Below are 17,481 nucleotides of genomic sequence, written 5' to 3'. Positions count from 1 at the left end.
AATGCATTAAGCATCTAACAGAATCACAGGAAAATTAATCCAAAGTCAGAAAGTTTCTTTAAGAAACACACATAAAAATCAATGGCATATGTGGAATGTCCTTACTTTTCAAAATTACATCCAGTGTGAGTCAGGTATTCAAATTTCATTAACTGCTCTATAAACCCACAAAACACATTTCCCAATTCAGACAAATCCTATGTGAATTTCAATGCAATGTGTATGCATTAACATAGTAATTAGAAGGATACTTAATGGGAAAACTAAATAGGAGAGGTGATTAAAAGGCGCCAGCCTGAAAAAATAACACCACAATATCTAGGCATCATCCTCACTCCCCACCCTACCCCTCTCCACCAACAGATCAGAGAGGCTCTAAAGTCCACAAGAGCAGAAGGTATATCTGTTTTGTTCACACCAAATTCTCAGTGCCTAAGAATGCCCTTGGTACGTAGTGGATGGTTAATATATATCTTATTAATAAATGAATAAAGAGAATAGTTACCATTTATTAAGTACTTCTATGTGCCAGGCACTGCACCATCTGTATTATTGACATCCCCTCACTTACTCTTTGTGATGGTCGAATCAGGCGGGATTAGTAGCCCCATTTTAGAGATAAGGAAACAGACCAATACAGATTAAATAATTTGACCAATGTTTATTACAACTATCAAGTAGTAGAACTGAGATTTGATCCCAAGATGCTCTGATTTCAAAGTTCTGGCTCTATATTAAATGTTATGGCACTGTGCTATAACACTGCCATCCTATTTAACATAAATACTCGTCTTGTGAGAAAATAATAATGTTCAAAATTATGTAATGCTGGTTTCTGTTTAAACTCTCAAAACGGTTACAACCATGCCATTCTATTTTATTAAAGTTGACACTAGTCCACTAAGAATTGGTCAGTTGCTAAGGAACTCCTATCAACACCTCTATTACAGGCACCTAAAACTTAGATGAGGAATATGATCATTGGTGACCAGAAGTTAGAGCAAGATGCCAACTCTATTTTAATGAATATTCTTTATACCATTCAGATATGCAGTATAATAATATGAATCTATTACAATATTAAAGGAGAAAAAGGAAAAGGATGCAATTAATTTTAGCCTAGCAGTAATTCATGTCTAAACTTTGCTGCTACACTCGAAGACACATTTTATAGTGCTTAGAACAAGGGGTAGCACAGATTTTGGAGACTGTGTTATTTTTACTTATACTGACAAGGAATTTATATATGTTAAACTTTAGAAGTTTCATCATGGCAGAAGAAACAGAGGGGATTGCAGAAGACATGCTGTGAATCTTGCTGTATAGTGTATGGATGACAGGTAGGTAGATGTGGAGAGGGTGCATAAAGGCAGTGTATGCAAATACCATTCTCAACCAAAGAATCATTATCATCATAAGGGAGGCAACAAAGCTGTAGACTTTTCTGGAAAGTGATATCACCCTAAAAAAAAAGGTCATTTAAATGAGTAACCAAGCAGGGTGTCTCACATACAGGACTCTCTCTCTCTCTCTATATATATATATATACTTTTAATATATATATATTTATATTTATATTTATACATATTTATATGTTTTAGCTACTTTTCTCTTTCCCCTCATCAGCAGCATCTGTAACCCTGTGAAGACAGTGGCATTTAAAAAGACACAGCAGGTGGTTAATAACTAGAAGCAGTTGAAAGGGATCTTAGCTAAAGCTTCATAGGATGGTAAAGCACTACTGCTTTAGCTTGAGAATGATTCCAAGTTAGAACAGCTGGAAACAGCCTCATCGAACCAGCTGGGATTCTTCTTTTCAAAAAAGATTCAACAACCTGTAGACGCCCCCTTAGATTTGTAAACAGTAGCTGGTCATAAGCATCATTAGAAATAGTTTCCAAATCAAATATTAATTAATAAGACTGAAAACAATAATTTTACCTCTGCATAGATTTTGTCAAAGTACAAGACGTAATACAGAAGAAGCCCATTCACTTTAATCACCCAATATTGTGAACACACAATCTTGGGGCTTGCAGTCATAAGTTGCCTTAAGCCCTAAGTCCTGTGCTCAGCAGAAAAGAAAGTGCATAAGACTATACAACCTCACATCACAAAGAGAAAGTGCTCCAGAATTACTCCAAATGCCAAAACAATGTGTATAAACAAAACTATGATTTTCAAAGCTTGAAACTCTGAATAGCTAACCACTCATTATTTTTAAAAAATGATTGTTACAGTAAGAATAAAGAAAGGTATTCATTGAATAGATAAATGGATATTTCAATTTTCAAGGTCTCCTAAAATTTACCATATTTTCATGGAGAGCAGGAATAAATTTTTAATATCTAAATTACCTAGTTTTCAGCACCTCATTTCCCTACTGACTCCAAAAAGACACAAAGAGCATCTGCTCAGTTATGGCTCACATTCAGCCAACAAATCTGGGGAACTTAGAACTGCTACACCTTGACTTAAGTCTGCAAGCACAAATGGAGTCCAACAAATCGTGCTATTGCTATGCTTGCTCCAATCCTGGTGCTATTACTTTCCCTTGGTGCCTGGATGCAGTAATTGTCTCCTCCTTTAAAAGTCTGGGAAAGAAGGGATGAGACTTAATCTGACAGGTACTGCTGCCTTCCTGACATGGGCCAGCAGAGCTGCTGCTTTTCCATCAGCTGGTCCTTATTTGCATCCTCGAGAGGTCTGTTAATTTAGAATTGAGCACCAGGCCCACTCTAACTTGAAAGGGACCACCCCACAGTATATTAAAAGGTTCACATCAATGTATGCAATTTAAATGCACATGCATATAATTAACTAGACACATTACCAGTGTGAGCTGCTAATTTGGAACGAGACACAAAAGACTGGATGGAATATGTGGAGAAAAAATAACTTTAAAATTAAAATGACTAAATAATGAAAACTGCTTCATGCTGTGTCTACTATTTTCATGTGAACTTAATGTAACTGTAAATATATATTAATGAACAGTAGAAAGAGGCAATTACAAAGAGCAAAGGAGGGTAGCACAACAGTAAAACGTCATTAGAATAGCTCTTTGCCATCATATTAAAAGTGCTGCCTGAAGACAGGGGATGAATTATAACTTCATAATTTCACGGGGAAAAAATGTTTACTTTATTACAGACACACACCTATTTGCCAACTTGCTGGCAATGAAAACAGAAAACTAAAGTGAAAAAGGGGAAATCCTAGCTAACAAACAGAAAAGAGAGGAAATCTGAGCTTGACGCTTTGGTTGTCAACAAAATAAATTAATCAATAGTGAATCTAAGAAAGAAATGGAAAATTTTATTTGAGCCAAACCGAGGTTTATAAGCTGGGAGACAGTCTCTCAGAGAGCTCTGAGAACTGTTTGGAAAAGGTCAGTATATATGTGATTTTGGTGCAGGGAGGATGTGCAATCAAGCACACATCTCAGTAGAAGGTTGCTGCTAGTCACAAGGAACAGACATCTGAGCTCATCGTTTTAATGCTTTTCTAACTATGGGAAGATGCAAGAAACTTAGTTCATAAAATTTTCTCCTGAAAATGTCTATCAGAGGGCCAGTTTTGCCAGTTTTCCCAGAGCACAAAGTGCTTCATCGTGACCTTCACCCTGAACTCCTTTCAGGGTGTACTTTAGGTCCGCAACTGCAGTGGCTAATGGCTTGACTCTTGTAGAACTGGATGGTGGGCAACATTCTCTATCTTACAATTCCTTCTCTTTCAGTCTTAATTTCGACCAAAGTTTGGGAGGCGTTTCGTGACCAATTTGTCCCTTGTTGCTAGGGATGCTCATTCCCAGACCAGGCAAATATTTTGTTGATAGGCCACTCAATGTGCTATTACTGGACTGGGTCCTGTTATCAGTAGCCAAAAGCCTCTGGACCATCTGTCTTACTAAGCTGTTATGGTCCAGGATATGGTTTCCTCTTGCTGCTTTTTCCCATATCTGGAGTTACACTATTACAATCATTGATCTTATAGGACTATATATTTGGTCAATGGTTTCAAGTCACCTAATCATCATTAATTTTATCTGAGGCTCAGTCACATATTTGGTAGCGTAAGAAACAATTATCTTGTAAAATAGGCAGAATACAAATGATACTGCTAGTGACATGAGTAAGGTCATAGGTGAGTATTTAAGCTAAGGACTTACATTAGGTGTAGCCCAGGATCTCCCAGATTGTCTGACCAGTCAGTTCTGCACCAATCTCTACCATTAAGGAAAATGATAATTGCCACTGTTCATAAAGTTTACCAAAGATGTCTGCACGTACAAGGTGAGTGGTGGGTCATTGTGAGCCCTGACAGGATTGAGAAAGGAACGTTATCTTCTAAAGAAGTAAACGGCTGTTGCCAGAAGAAGAAAAATTGATCTTTATGATTGACCAGATATTTCTGCCATTGGGGAGGTCTGATTAATGCACAATGCAGATGCACAATGCACACTAGAGGGGAGGGAGGAGGCCAAAGGGCAGAGAAAAAATTTATGTTTAAATTTTTCTTGTCTTGCCTTAAAATGTGAATTTTTAATCTCATCATGGTGTTAAAATATCCTCTTTGCTTTATCTTCTTTCACTAAAACATCTTTGTATTCTCAAAATGAATTCCTTAGGGTGTGAATGAGTTCTTGATATTCTTACACATCAAAAGCCACTACTGGTATCATAACCAAAAATATATGTGAAAGTCTGGGAATGTTCATTTAAGTACTGTCTATATCATGGAGCAACTGAAGAATAGATTTGCATCTATAAAATGAGTGTGATAAAGTCCATGACTCAATGTAGAAAAATAATGCAAGGCTTTTGACACTGATAGATTTTTGTTATTAGTGTTATAATTCAGATGGGAGGATAAGAGGTTAAGCAGTCGGAAAACATCTGCTGACTGTCTCCAGGGCTGAGCCTGAGTGGCATCGGGGGTAAGGAGTAGAGGATGTTTCTGTGAAGCAACTGAAAAGTTCAGCCCATGCTTCAGTAATGCTTTAAAGAAGCATGGATTTTGCCAAATATTGGGGGATAAAAAGCCCATCCCATTTTTAAATGGAGAATAAGGCTGGATTGTTAAAGCCAGGTCACTAGAACAGTTTTTAGGTAATGTACATTTACTAGTTTGCATATTGAACAGATTCTATATATGTAGTGAAAAGATCCTACTTTTAAATGTTAGATGAACACTTTGAGCCGGTTAAAAGCATCAATTATTGTCCTTGGTGTACGGTTATAAAGTCGATTATAACTACTCTATAGATTAACAGGGAATATATGCTGCAAGGCAGATTTAAAAAATCCATTTAAAATGACATGGGTATAGGGACTTCCCTGGTGGTCCAGCAGTAGCGAATCCGCCTTCCAATGCAGGGGACGTGGTTTTGATCCCCGGTCGGGGAACTAAGATCCCACATGCCGCAGGGCAAATAAGTCCATGCGCCACAACTACTGAGCTCTCACCCCTCAACGAGAGAGCCCGTGTGCTGCAAACTATGGAGCCCATGCACCCTGGAACCCACACGTCACAACTAGAGAGAGAAAATCCACGTGCCACAACTAGAGAGAAGCCAGCACGCCACAATGAAGAGCCCGCACCACAACGAAAGACCCTGCACGCCTCAACAAAGATCCCACACACCACAACTAAGACCTGATGCAGCCAGAAAAAAAATAAAGAAAATAATTTTAAAAAATAAATAAAATGACATGGGTATAATGTCATTAAGAATTCTAATTATTCAGTGATGCAACTCAATGGCAAAACACAGTGGCCTGTCTGCTTGAGGTGAGTTAACAAATGCAACTCACTTATGTCTCCAACTCCTAATAAAGATGTCTTTCCAATCTGACTCAGCATTTGTATACAATTTATATTCATAGAATTATGGAATTTTAGAGCACAGAGGAGTTCTCTAAATGATCTAGTATTAGTCCCTTGCTAAAATGAAAAAATCAAGACCAGTCCACAAGGGATAAATAATTTACCCATGGAATCTAGACAGTTAGCTACACGTTCACTCTATAATGCTGTCTTTCAAGTAATAATTTTAGCAAAAAAAATACATGCAGCAATTACTTTACTCAAAATTGCTGTTTTCACTCTCACATTTTTCTTTGAATTCTCTCTTTCCCCAACCTGGAAGTCTTTTGGAAATATATTTTACAAACTTAATTTCAAAATAGTATATTTAAGAATATTAATATTTTAAAGGAGGCAACATAATGTGTTTGCTCTGATATTCCCTTAACATGAGAACGGTGAACTACACTTAGTTCATTGTACGTAATTTTTCTTAACAATTAGGGCCATAATAACATTTAAGTGATATTTTATTTTTTCATTCATTCTCTTGAACCAAGAGAATCTGCTAAAGCAGGTTCCCCCTAGCCATTTTCACTAATTCTAGTTCAAAGGTAAATATTGCTAATTTCACAAGACATATTTTTAAAACATAAAGACCAAAATGTGTGATTTGCTGAATAAGATTCAGAAAAGGCTGTCACAGAATAATCTTTTAATGCCAGGATTTTATTTACAAAACTTTACTGAAGAGCAAAAACAGGAATGTTGATATCAACGGGTATTAACTGTGATTTGCTGACTCCATTTTTATATAAACCCAGTCATGTGAGCTGGGTTCCCATGTGATACACCCCTTTCATCAAATAACTTAAGCCTATTAACAAATGCTTTGATGGTACTTGGTCCATGGAGATTTCCACTAATTGCCCCATGCTTTTAACACTTCCAAATACATATTACAATTGTTTATTATAAAAATGACTAGAAAGCAGTCGCTGCATGCCTCGAATCAGCCTGATGAATATTAGGATGCACAGAGAAAGGTCTATCAATCTACATGATCATGCAGGGGCAGGACCACAGAACAGACCCCTTTCCAATGCAAAGCAGGACACACCAGTCATTCTGGATTGTTAAATATGTAACAGTGATTCTGCCTATAGGTGCAAAATATGAGGCTTAAAACACACAGCTATTTTCAAAGATCACTGACCTTCATGAACTACCAAAGAATAAAATGAAAGGGAAGATCTCAAGCCATAATTATGCTGTAAGCTTCTGGGGGTAGAAAATTATTTATCCTAGAACATCCCACAGCACCTGCTGCAGTTCTAGCATATAACAGGCATTTAACAGATGTTTATTGATTGTTCAAGACATGATATTAAGATTCACTGCAGTGATTAAATTCTAAAACTGCAACAGTTACTTGAATAAATGGGAGGCACTGTGGTAAAAGAGAAATAACTTTAGATTTGGAATCTAACAAACCAGGGTTCAATCCTGGTGTGACACCAACCAGCCATGTTACCTTGAGCAAATCACTGAATCTTTGAGTTTCAGACTCCTTGCCTGTAAAGTGGGGACAATAATACCAACTTTGCAAAGACGTTAGGCTAAATTTTAGTTTTCATTTTAAATGGGGTATACAGATCACCTAGCACAATGTCTGGGATAAAAGAGTACTCAGTGAACAGATCTATGGTGCTCTTTGGGTTGAATCATGAACTTAAAGAAATAAACATCAGAGTATCCATTATCTCAATTTCAATCTTTCTTCACAAGCTGTCTCAACCTTGACACATTATCTATGACAACAGACATATATTTATAAAGTCAGTGACAAAGACTGATGGCTGTGTTCCACAGCAGACTAAATAACTGTGATAATCAAACCACGACAACCATGTGATGCAAAAGAGCAATATTGTTTTCTAAAAAAGAAATGTTCTGCCTATTTACTAATCAGTTGTAAAATACCTGCAGAGATGCACTTTGTACTTATAAAAAACACATTTTCTCACCCATCTATGTACTATGAACCCATCCCTTACCAGTAATTTTCAGTGGACGCTGGCATATTGCATCCAAAAAGTAGCATATGATGGACAGTATCCATGCTGGCATGGGGTTTGAAGTCAACTGTTAAGAGAAAATGATACATGATCGTCAATACAAGTTATACTTCTGTGCACAAGTGTCACAAGAGACCCCAGCATTCAACATTTCAAGTAGCTGTATAACAAAGATATTTTGATGCTCTTATGACAAAATGCTCTGGTTGTATAAAAATTATCTTATTCCTTAAGATGAACAGGATTTGATAATTTAATTTAGTAGGATAATAAACTATTATATAACAAAAGAGAAAATAATAGGCTGAAACTACACACACATTAATGAAAGCCCCCTTTTAAAGTGATGAGAGCATTGTGTGGGTATAAAATGAAAGCTCCAGGCTACGTATTCACAATATATTTCCTTCCAGAATTCGGTAGAGTTCTGAGCACCATACAATACTGCACAACATTGCACTGAAACAGAAGCCACAGCGAGTGGTCAAAACATAAGCAAAAGGATTCAGAACACAAATTTATTATCATCTTAAAATAACAGTTGCCACTGGATTGTGATATGGAGAAACAAGTTACTAGAAAAGAAAAGAAAAGTGGAAAATGTATCTTTACAAAAATACACAAGAAGAAAAATGTCCTGGATGAGTACTGTGCACTTGTTAAAGGGATACTGAAACTTACACATTGTCATTTCTCTTTTTGTCCTAATAATAGTGGTTTAAAGACATTAAAATAAACAAAAGTCAGTTCAGAGGTAGAACAAAGAAAAATCGGGTAAGTTATATTATTTAGTATGATCAATATCGAGCATGAGCTTTCTTTCCTGGTTTGGGTGTGGCTCATCCCCTTTTGTCCACATTCAAAATGCTGCCCTACTGGGCAGTTTTCAAGTCACCTTTACACATAAAAATGTTAAATAGTCTAAAATGATCTTAAGTCTTGGGCGTGTGCAAAACTGCATCTTTTAGCTCTTTTTGTCTATTTGATTAAATTAATAAAACACCTTTTATTGCTGAAATGTGTATCTGAGACGTATGTATTTATAAAATGAAAGATGTTCTACATCAAACTATAGCACCATGACTTGCATAGTATGGTTGATCAGAAAACACAAGGTGCCTACTGTGAGCCATCTTGACTCCCAACTTTCATGGAAAATAAAAAGCCTTTCATTTACTGCACTGAAAATAAGAATTAAAGCCTAAAAAATCACATCTTGAGATTTTCGTACTGCTATTTAAAAAACCAACAGAGGTTAGCTGGAAAATGGACTTGATATAACTTGAGGCTTTGTTTTCTGTTACCAAAGAATATAGTAAGCCTAGGAAAGTGAAGAAGACACTTTGGAAGGAAAGAAACAATTAGAAATTACAATAGTTCCCAAATCATAGAAAATCATATCATTACCAAGCCTAAGTTTGTTACAAAAGAAATGGAAGAAGGATTCTACCTCCATAGGCTCACTCTCAAGTTGAGTGCGGGATTTCTTTCCCCCCTTCCAGAATCTTCCCAGGGGATCATTCCTCTAAGGAAGCAAACTGAAAAGGCCCTGAGGTGGGAGCACCTAGCCTTTGTCTTTTACTCACTTTACATTTATTTTGGTATGTGATGCAATTTGCTATCTTATATTCATTTTTATCAAATGGCTTCTATCATTCTATGGATGTCTATAACTTTTTGGCCTGATTAAATCTACCTCCCACTCTTTTTTTTTTTTTAAAATATATATCCCTATGCCAGCCAGTCTATGAGGGGCTGTCAAATGAGAGGCTGACTCCTCTGCTTTTTCAGAACCTATGTAGATGATCATAGGGTTCCCATTCCCCTTAGATTCTTTGATTATGGGTGGATTATATTAATAGATTTCCCATGATTGAATCATTCTGGGAGTTTTGGTAATAAACCAACATGGCCACATGCATTTTATCAAGAATTAAACTGCTGGATGAAAAAACAATGTGAGTTCGAGGTGTCAGCTAAAAATCCAGGTGTAATGATCCAGCAGAAGATTGGAATTCCATAACTCTTATTCAAGGAAGAGATCAGAGAATTACATATTTGGGAATCACTCAAAAATTGAACCCTGAAGTCATGAGGGTAAACAAAAGCACCAAAGGTGATAGTAGGAACCATAGCTAAGGCTCAGGACAGTTTTAGGGAAAGCCCTGAGCTGTCAGGGTCTGTGTAGTAGACCCTAACAGTGTTTTGGGTTTTTGTTTTTTTTTAATATTAATGCAGTGTGTGTACTGTTGTGAAACAAAGCAAAAACCTTTTTGAAAGAAGAGTGGGCTACCATTAAATGTATAGAGTCAAATATTAAGCAAAAGATTCAGGTAAGGACAGAGAAGAGACCTATTGGGAGAAGAATAGATCATGAAGACAACAACATACAGTCTCTGTGGCTTTTCACTAGGAAGCAAAGCCAAAAGTTTTGCTTGGGCTCCTGCTTATGCAAGAGGATCTTCTCATTGTCCTTTGTACAAGGCAAACATTATTCAAAGTATAACTTCTCTAGCCATTTTCTGATTTTTTTTTTCCTTCTTCTGACATACTATTTTAAGAAGCACTTATTTGTTCCACAGTGAACTCTTAGTAGACGTGTGTTTAATTTTAGTTTCTATAGTGAGAAAGAAATCAATATCTTTAAGGGATAGTAAAAGAAAATCCCTCAGGGGCTTCCCTGGTGGCACAGTGGTTGAGAGTCCGCCTGCCGATGCAGGGGACACGGGTTTGTGCCCCGGCCCGGGAAGATCCCACATGCCGTGGAGCGGCTGGGGCCATGAGCCATGGCCGCTAGGCCTGTGCGTCCGGAGCCTGTGGTCCGCAACGGGAGAGGCCACAGCGGTGAGAGGCCTGTGTACCGCAAAAAGAAAAAAAAAAAAAGAAAATCCCTCAAAGTTCCCTTTCATAAAAACTTATTCTCACTGACTCATACATTCCTGCAGAAACTCAAGATCTAATTTAAATGCCAAGTAAATTATTGGTATAGAGTAAAAACAAACAACTAACCATCTTTTTCATCTCCTAAAGAAAGAGTATAATAAACTATTCATATAATTGTATCTGGAAGTAAAATTCATTGCAAATTGAAATGAAAAACACATCCAGCAAAATAAATGTCATATCAAAATATAAATCTAAACCAAACAGTAGATGCCATAAAATAGAGCAAAGATAAAGCAGGACTTGGACAATTTCATTGAAGGGCCTGCTGCCAGTACTGGGCAGAGGTCAACTGGGAAAAGATTAGGCTGACAGGTCCATTTCCTGGGTTTGTACCACTCCTACTTATTATTCCTGGCTTTGCAAAATAAGACCCCACCCCTAGGGAATAAGAATAATGTCCACTGAGCACAGGATACACAGATAACTATGCTAGAGATTTCAACACTACACAAAACATAATATGGAAAAATATTTAAAAATCACATCTTAAATTCCCCCTTCTTTCTTTTTCTCTCATCATACACCAAAAGAAATAAAGGATCCAAGGGGAAGGGAGCTAGAGGATAATAATGAAAACAACTGCATTTAAGTGTGCGATTCTGACAGGCAGAATAAACAAAGGCAGCCTTGGGATGGTGACAAACAGGCAAAGACCACTGCCTTGCGAGAATGCAAGGGGGTATTATATCCGATAAGATTAAAAGTGCCACTGACTCCTCTAACTCAATAATAAGATGACAGTTGCTTAAGTGGAAATGGTTCTTCAGCCTCAATGGGTGTTAGCAGTTCAGACGGCCTGATGGATAAGACCAGGGAAAATTTTATAGGCAAGTTAAGTGCGAGTGAGTCCTGGGAACCAAATACTTTCGAAGGACTAAGACTCCAGAAATAGAGACTCAAGCACATTAATTAAAGGAAATGTGATAATACTGCAAGTGCATAGGTTGGAGGATTTCTCAAAGAATAATTTCATCTGAAATGAAAGACTTGAAAGTACATGTGTGGGTGACATATTGAGCAGAGAGATAACTAGGTCTATCTTCTGGAGTTCTAAGCAAAATTTGTTCTAACTGCATGAGCTTGTTCAGGATTTATGGTCTCTTTAAGCTAACATCAGACTACAATCAGGGCCATAAAATTTTCTAAAAATGTGACCTAGGAGGGAATTTCATTTAGCACTTGGCTTTCTCTCCATTTTTCCCTTCCAAGTGGATATCCAGGTCTGCATGTCAAATTTTGATGTATCTGCCAGACCTAGGACGTGGAAATATTTCAAAGAACTCACATAGCCAAGTGGAGGAATATGCAATTTAGGAGATATCTATGTACACATATAACCAGCCCCAAAATACCACTGGAAATGGGAGGAACACCCTTTTTAGCCAAAGGAAGGCAGTAAAGAAATACTACAGACCATGGATAATTAACCTATCGAATAAAAAAGAACTGACTTGCAAATGCAAGTTTGAATCTCCAAAACTTAGGCATTCCTGAATTATTACCTATATGTATCATCAGAGAAAACTGTTAACTTTATTTCATTTTTCCTCTTAGTGGAATCATATTACACACAGTAAACAGCTTATTTCATATACTGTGGATATTTTTACAAGTTATTAAACATTTTTTGTCAATGATACTTTTCAGCTAGTGCTGTGCATTAGAATTATCCTATGGAGTTTGTTAAAAATACAAGTGCTCAGGGTCAATCCTAGATCAGTCCTGCCCCTTCCCCCATCAATATCTTATTTGAATCTCCAAAAGTTGTTCCAGGCAAGTGTCTCTTTGCAAAATTTCAAAGGTGAATCAGAGGTGATTCTGACAATAGTCAACATTTTCAGTGGCAGTGGCTGAATATATTCTATTACGTGAGCATATGCAGAGTTTACTCATCTTAATTAACTTGGGTTGTATAGCTCTTTTAAATGTACAAAGTAAACAGTAAAGACAAGGTTTCTTTTAAAACGAATTTATAAATGTTTCTGAAGGCAAAAATTAGTTGATCCTTTAGAATTGTTTTATTAAAAGAGATCATTGGAACTCTACATTACGTCAGGCAGTTTTAGCTGTATCACCTAAAATCGTTTTAGGGCTGAGGTCTGAAGCAAGCATACAAATGGAACCCCTGGTGAATATGTTCATGTCTGTGATAGAGTCTGTCTTCTAATAATCCCAGTGCTTTCAAGCCATTTTCAATATTGAGAAAATAGAGAGGTGTAAGGTTCAAGAAACAAGAATGTAAAAGAGTTGTCATAATTTTAAAAAAATTATCAGTTCCCCAATCTTAATATCACTCCCATAAACATTTCTTTATTTCCAAAAAATAAAGATTATACTTCAGAAACCATTTATAGGAACTGAAGATAATGCTCTAAATTGCAATTTAAGTGTAGGCTATGATCAACCTTAATGTTCATAATCTTGCAGTTGGGCGAGAAAAGTTCAGACAGATGTAAAGCTCACGGTAGCATAGTCCATTTGGCTGCATTTTGAAAACCCACAGCAATGGCATATTATATTACCTTCTGCCGGCTTTCTGCAAACCATAAAGCAATTCTACACTAAAATAAAGACCTCTGCTTGAACATTTTTAATCAGAAAGTTTAAGAGAAAAGTTGTCGTTAGCTCTCGCTAGCTTGGACAATGATATACAATTCAGAAAGAATCCTTAACGTGGTTTATGAGGACTTTAAGCTGCTGTTGCCAAATTAACCAAGAAATAAGACACGCAAGCAAGTCTAGAAATTGAACGCAAATTTCAAGTGAAGTAATCCTTACCGCTGAATAAAGGAATTTCAGCACAAAAAGAATTAAACTTCTAGATGAAATACCTTTTAAAAAGGAACTTTCTGGTATATGTCAGAACCAACTAAACGGTCAATAAATAGACTTTACCAGCCAGACTATGCAAGATAAAACAGCATAAGCTTCATTAAGCCCTATTTTTGTAATGTCATCTCTGTAATATCCCCCTATTAATTTCCCACAGAATCAAATCCACATTCCCCTCTTGCCTTTCCAGAATATCGCAGCAGTCTCCAATCCTGCTACACTTCCAACAAGACAACCTCCAACATACACTCTGTGCTCTCACTGGCTGCCCTTCTCACCTAGTAACCATAACCACTAACGTTTACTGAGGGCTTACCCTGTGTATGGCTCATTTACTGCTCACAACAACCCTATGAGTCTGGTCCTTTCCCCCTCAAACAGATGAGCCTGAGTAACAACCGCCCATGGCCATGCAGCCAGCAAGTGGCGAGGCTCACGCGTGTGCCCAGTACGCTCCTGTGCTCATATGGTTGGCAGCTGGAATATTCTCCTCCTTCTGCAGATCCAAATAGACCGTCTTCCCAGGCCCAGATCAAACACTGCCATCTCTCTCATGAAATTTTCTCTGACTAAAACAGTTCACACTGGTCTTTTTAGAGTTGGCCACTGAAATTGTCCCCACTGAAATAGCTGAAATGGATACTTCAGAATGACTGTCAAAATGCCAAGAACCCCCAGACACTGAAGGACGTTTTACACATCAAACCTGATGCAACCCTGGGCTTTCAGAATTGGCCATTTTCTGGGGTGTGGGAGGAGTGGCATTTTGACATTACTGCATTAAAACAGCTTTGTCAACGTGTCAGTTACTTTTTGGTGACCTCTAGGTGCACTGAATTGAAGACATTCCTAAGTCTCAGCTTCATAAAATATAATGAAATGGTTCCTACCCCTCCTCTCTGTTTTATTACCTGACAAAACTCTGGGGGCTTGGGGGGGCTGTCATGTTGGAAATGTGGGTATTTGGGTGACCAAAGGATAGAGGACATTTAAGAAATATGCTGAGACAGAGTGTATAGCAACAGATTCTCCTTCTTGATTATGACCAAGCAAATGAAGTTTTAGCCACTCATCAGAGACCTCCAGTACAGTGTATCTTATTTGTGCTATTTCAGCTCTCTCCAAGTAGCTTTCACTAAAAAACTAGAATAGCCTCTGAGTATGGCTGCTGGGAGGTACCCAACGGTCATGTGGAAGTCAGAGACTAAATTATTCATGTTGGAGAAAATCCTAGTTGAAAAGAGAAGTATATGTAGTCAATTAATTGGAAGCAGAAAGGTGACAGAATGATTGCATTGGGATGGGGACTCACACACACACACCCTTCTATTTACTGCTGTCAAAGCCATAAAATGTGGATAAATGAGCACTGAACCCTGCCAGATCTTGGTCTTTACAGTCATACTATGTAGCTGACCCATAAGCATGATCAAAATTAGATTGCTTCTGTAGTTTCTGAAGTATCCCAACATCACCTTAACATGTGCTTTGTTTAAGACAGGTCACATTTGGAAATATTCAAGTCTAGCTGTACAATTCTGCAGTAGGAATTGTTTCACATTCAACAGAGAAGCCCAAGAAAATGAAAAGCAATGAATCATTAGATTAATTTTCATCTATTTCTAAATTCAATGCTTCTATCTGATTTGTATAGTGCAATTTGATAGATAGGGACCTGCCATCATTCACTAAGGAAAAGACACATTTATTTACTGGTCATCCACGTCAGGGAAAGCAAGTGGATGAAGATGACAGTCAAATTTCTTGGCTGAGTGGGCTGCTGTCAGAGCCAGTTCTTCTGAGTGTCTATAAAACACCTTTCAGACAGCAACACAGTTCAGTGGTCAAATGCAGATTTTATCATACCCTCACCCATTCCAGTTCTGTGGTTCTTTATTAAAACAACAAACAAAAGCAGTGCTCTAGGGAAAGCTATAATTTTGTTCAGAAGATGAAAATTATACTTATCTTCGTTATAGTATTTTCTCAAACACCTACTTTAATTCATATTTAATAATTCAATGCTAACATATAAACACATCAAACATGTTGGACAGGCTTATATGTATATATTACAGACATATGCACATGAAATTCCATGATAATTGTGATGGTATCTTCTCAAAATTAAGAAATATGTTTATTTAAATGAGTTACATAATTAGTCACACAAGTGTAAAAATTATAAATTACTCAAAGGCAATTTTGGCTTTTACCACCATCAAGAGAGTTTGTTTTAGTCTTAATAAGCAGTCTGCCTTTTGTAATTTTCTTCAGAAATTTGAAAAGCAAAAGAAGAAAGTCCTTTTAATATGTTGTAACATTTGTATTCTTGTCTTCTAGAATTCTGCCAGGCTGTGATTTCCTTGAATTTGTATCATACTACATCTCCACTGCCTAGCCCAATAACTGGCACACGGCAGAATTTTAGAAGTTTGCTAAACTATTTACAATAGCCAGGCTATGGAAGCAACCTAAATGTCCATCGACAGATGAATGGATAAAGAAGATGTGGCACACATATATAGTGGAATATTACTCAGCCATAAAAAGAAACAAAATTGAGTTATTTGTAGTGAGGTGGATGGACCTAGAGTCTGTCATACAGAGTGAAGTAAGTCAGAAAGAGAAAAACAAATACCGTATGTTAACACATATATATGGAATCTAAGAAAAAGAAAAGAAAAAAATGGTACTGATGAACTTAGTGGCAGGGCAGGAATAAAGACATAGATGTAGAGAATGGACTTGAGGGCACGGGGCGGGGGGGAAGCTGGGGCGAAGTGAGAGTAGCATTGAGATATATACACTACCAAATGTGAAACAGCTAGTGGGAAGCAGCTGTATAGCACAGGGAGATCAGCTCGGTGCTTTGTGACCACCTAGAGGGGTGGGATAGGGAGGGTGGGAGGGAGACACAAGAGGGAGGGGATATGGGGATATATGTATACATACGGCTGATTCACTCTGTTGTACAACAGAAACTAACACAGTACTGTGAAGCAATTATACTCCAATAAAGATCTATTAAAAAATTTTTTTAAGTTTGCTGAATTTATGAACAAGTGCCTTTCTTAGAAAACAATTATTCCGTTATATTCAAATGAGTATAATTTAAGACAAAAGAGTAAATTGTCTACTATTCAATATGTTGCCTTATAAAATGGCCAAACAAAACACTTTTTTAGGGTCCACTCATGTATAAGCAAGCAATTACTGAGTCCCTACCATATCCTGTGGCACATATCCTGCTGGCATTCAAAAATTTTAAGGGCACAGATAATGAAAACAGAAGATGCAAAATGATAAGTGTCTTAAGAAAAAAAATGAACAGAGCTTTATAGGTGTTTACAAGTCTTCATTTCTAACCATATTTAATCTTATGATAAGGCACCCTGAGACCCAGAATTTCAGACAACACACAAAAAAAGCCAAAATTTCATTCATGGAAAAGCCTTGGTTACCCCACAACTAAAACGTTCACTTTGGGAATTGGGATAAGCTATGTATAATCACCCTCCCAACATATAACCTGTATACCCAAGCCCTTTGCCTTCTGCAAATGTTTAAATCTTCATGTGTATTGGGTTTTATTTCATAAGATGGTTTGAGGTTTATTTTACTTTTTGGCAGAACTGACCAGAGTGTTCCCAGTAGGGAATGAAGGTAAGGGAATGAAAGAATAATGGTTTTTAATGTGAGGAAGACAGAGATGTGCGATTCCTGTATTTCAGCTCCTTCTATCCATTTGATAACTTCTTCCCTTTATCCCCTGTATCACTATCCCCACACCTAAATCTGTTATGATTTAAATGGC

General features: G+C 37.2%; 1 protein-coding gene across 12 annotated transcripts in view; it reads right to left on the bottom strand.

Annotated features, from left to right (window-relative positions):
* Positions 1-17,481, bottom strand: part of PAM (peptidylglycine alpha-amidating monooxygenase) — a 279,877-nt gene that overhangs the window by 92,743 nt on the left and 169,653 nt on the right. For all 12 annotated transcript variants that reach the window (XM_029218598.1, XM_029218593.1, XM_029218592.1 and 9 more), the window contains one exon: positions 7,866-7,953. In XM_029218598.1, coding sequence (XP_029074431.1) covers positions 7,866-7,953 — 88 coding nt within the window. The remainder of the gene's footprint in view (positions 1-7,865; positions 7,954-17,481) is intronic.

Source organism: Monodon monoceros, unplaced genomic scaffold (genome assembly GCF_005190385.1).
Source record: "Monodon monoceros isolate NGI ecotype Baffin Bay Population unplaced genomic scaffold, NGI_Narwhal_1 Super_Scaffold_12, whole genome shotgun sequence".
Taxonomy (NCBI): Eukaryota; Metazoa; Chordata; class Mammalia; order Artiodactyla; family Monodontidae; genus Monodon; species Monodon monoceros.
This window is presented reverse-complemented; position numbering and strand designations above follow the sequence as displayed.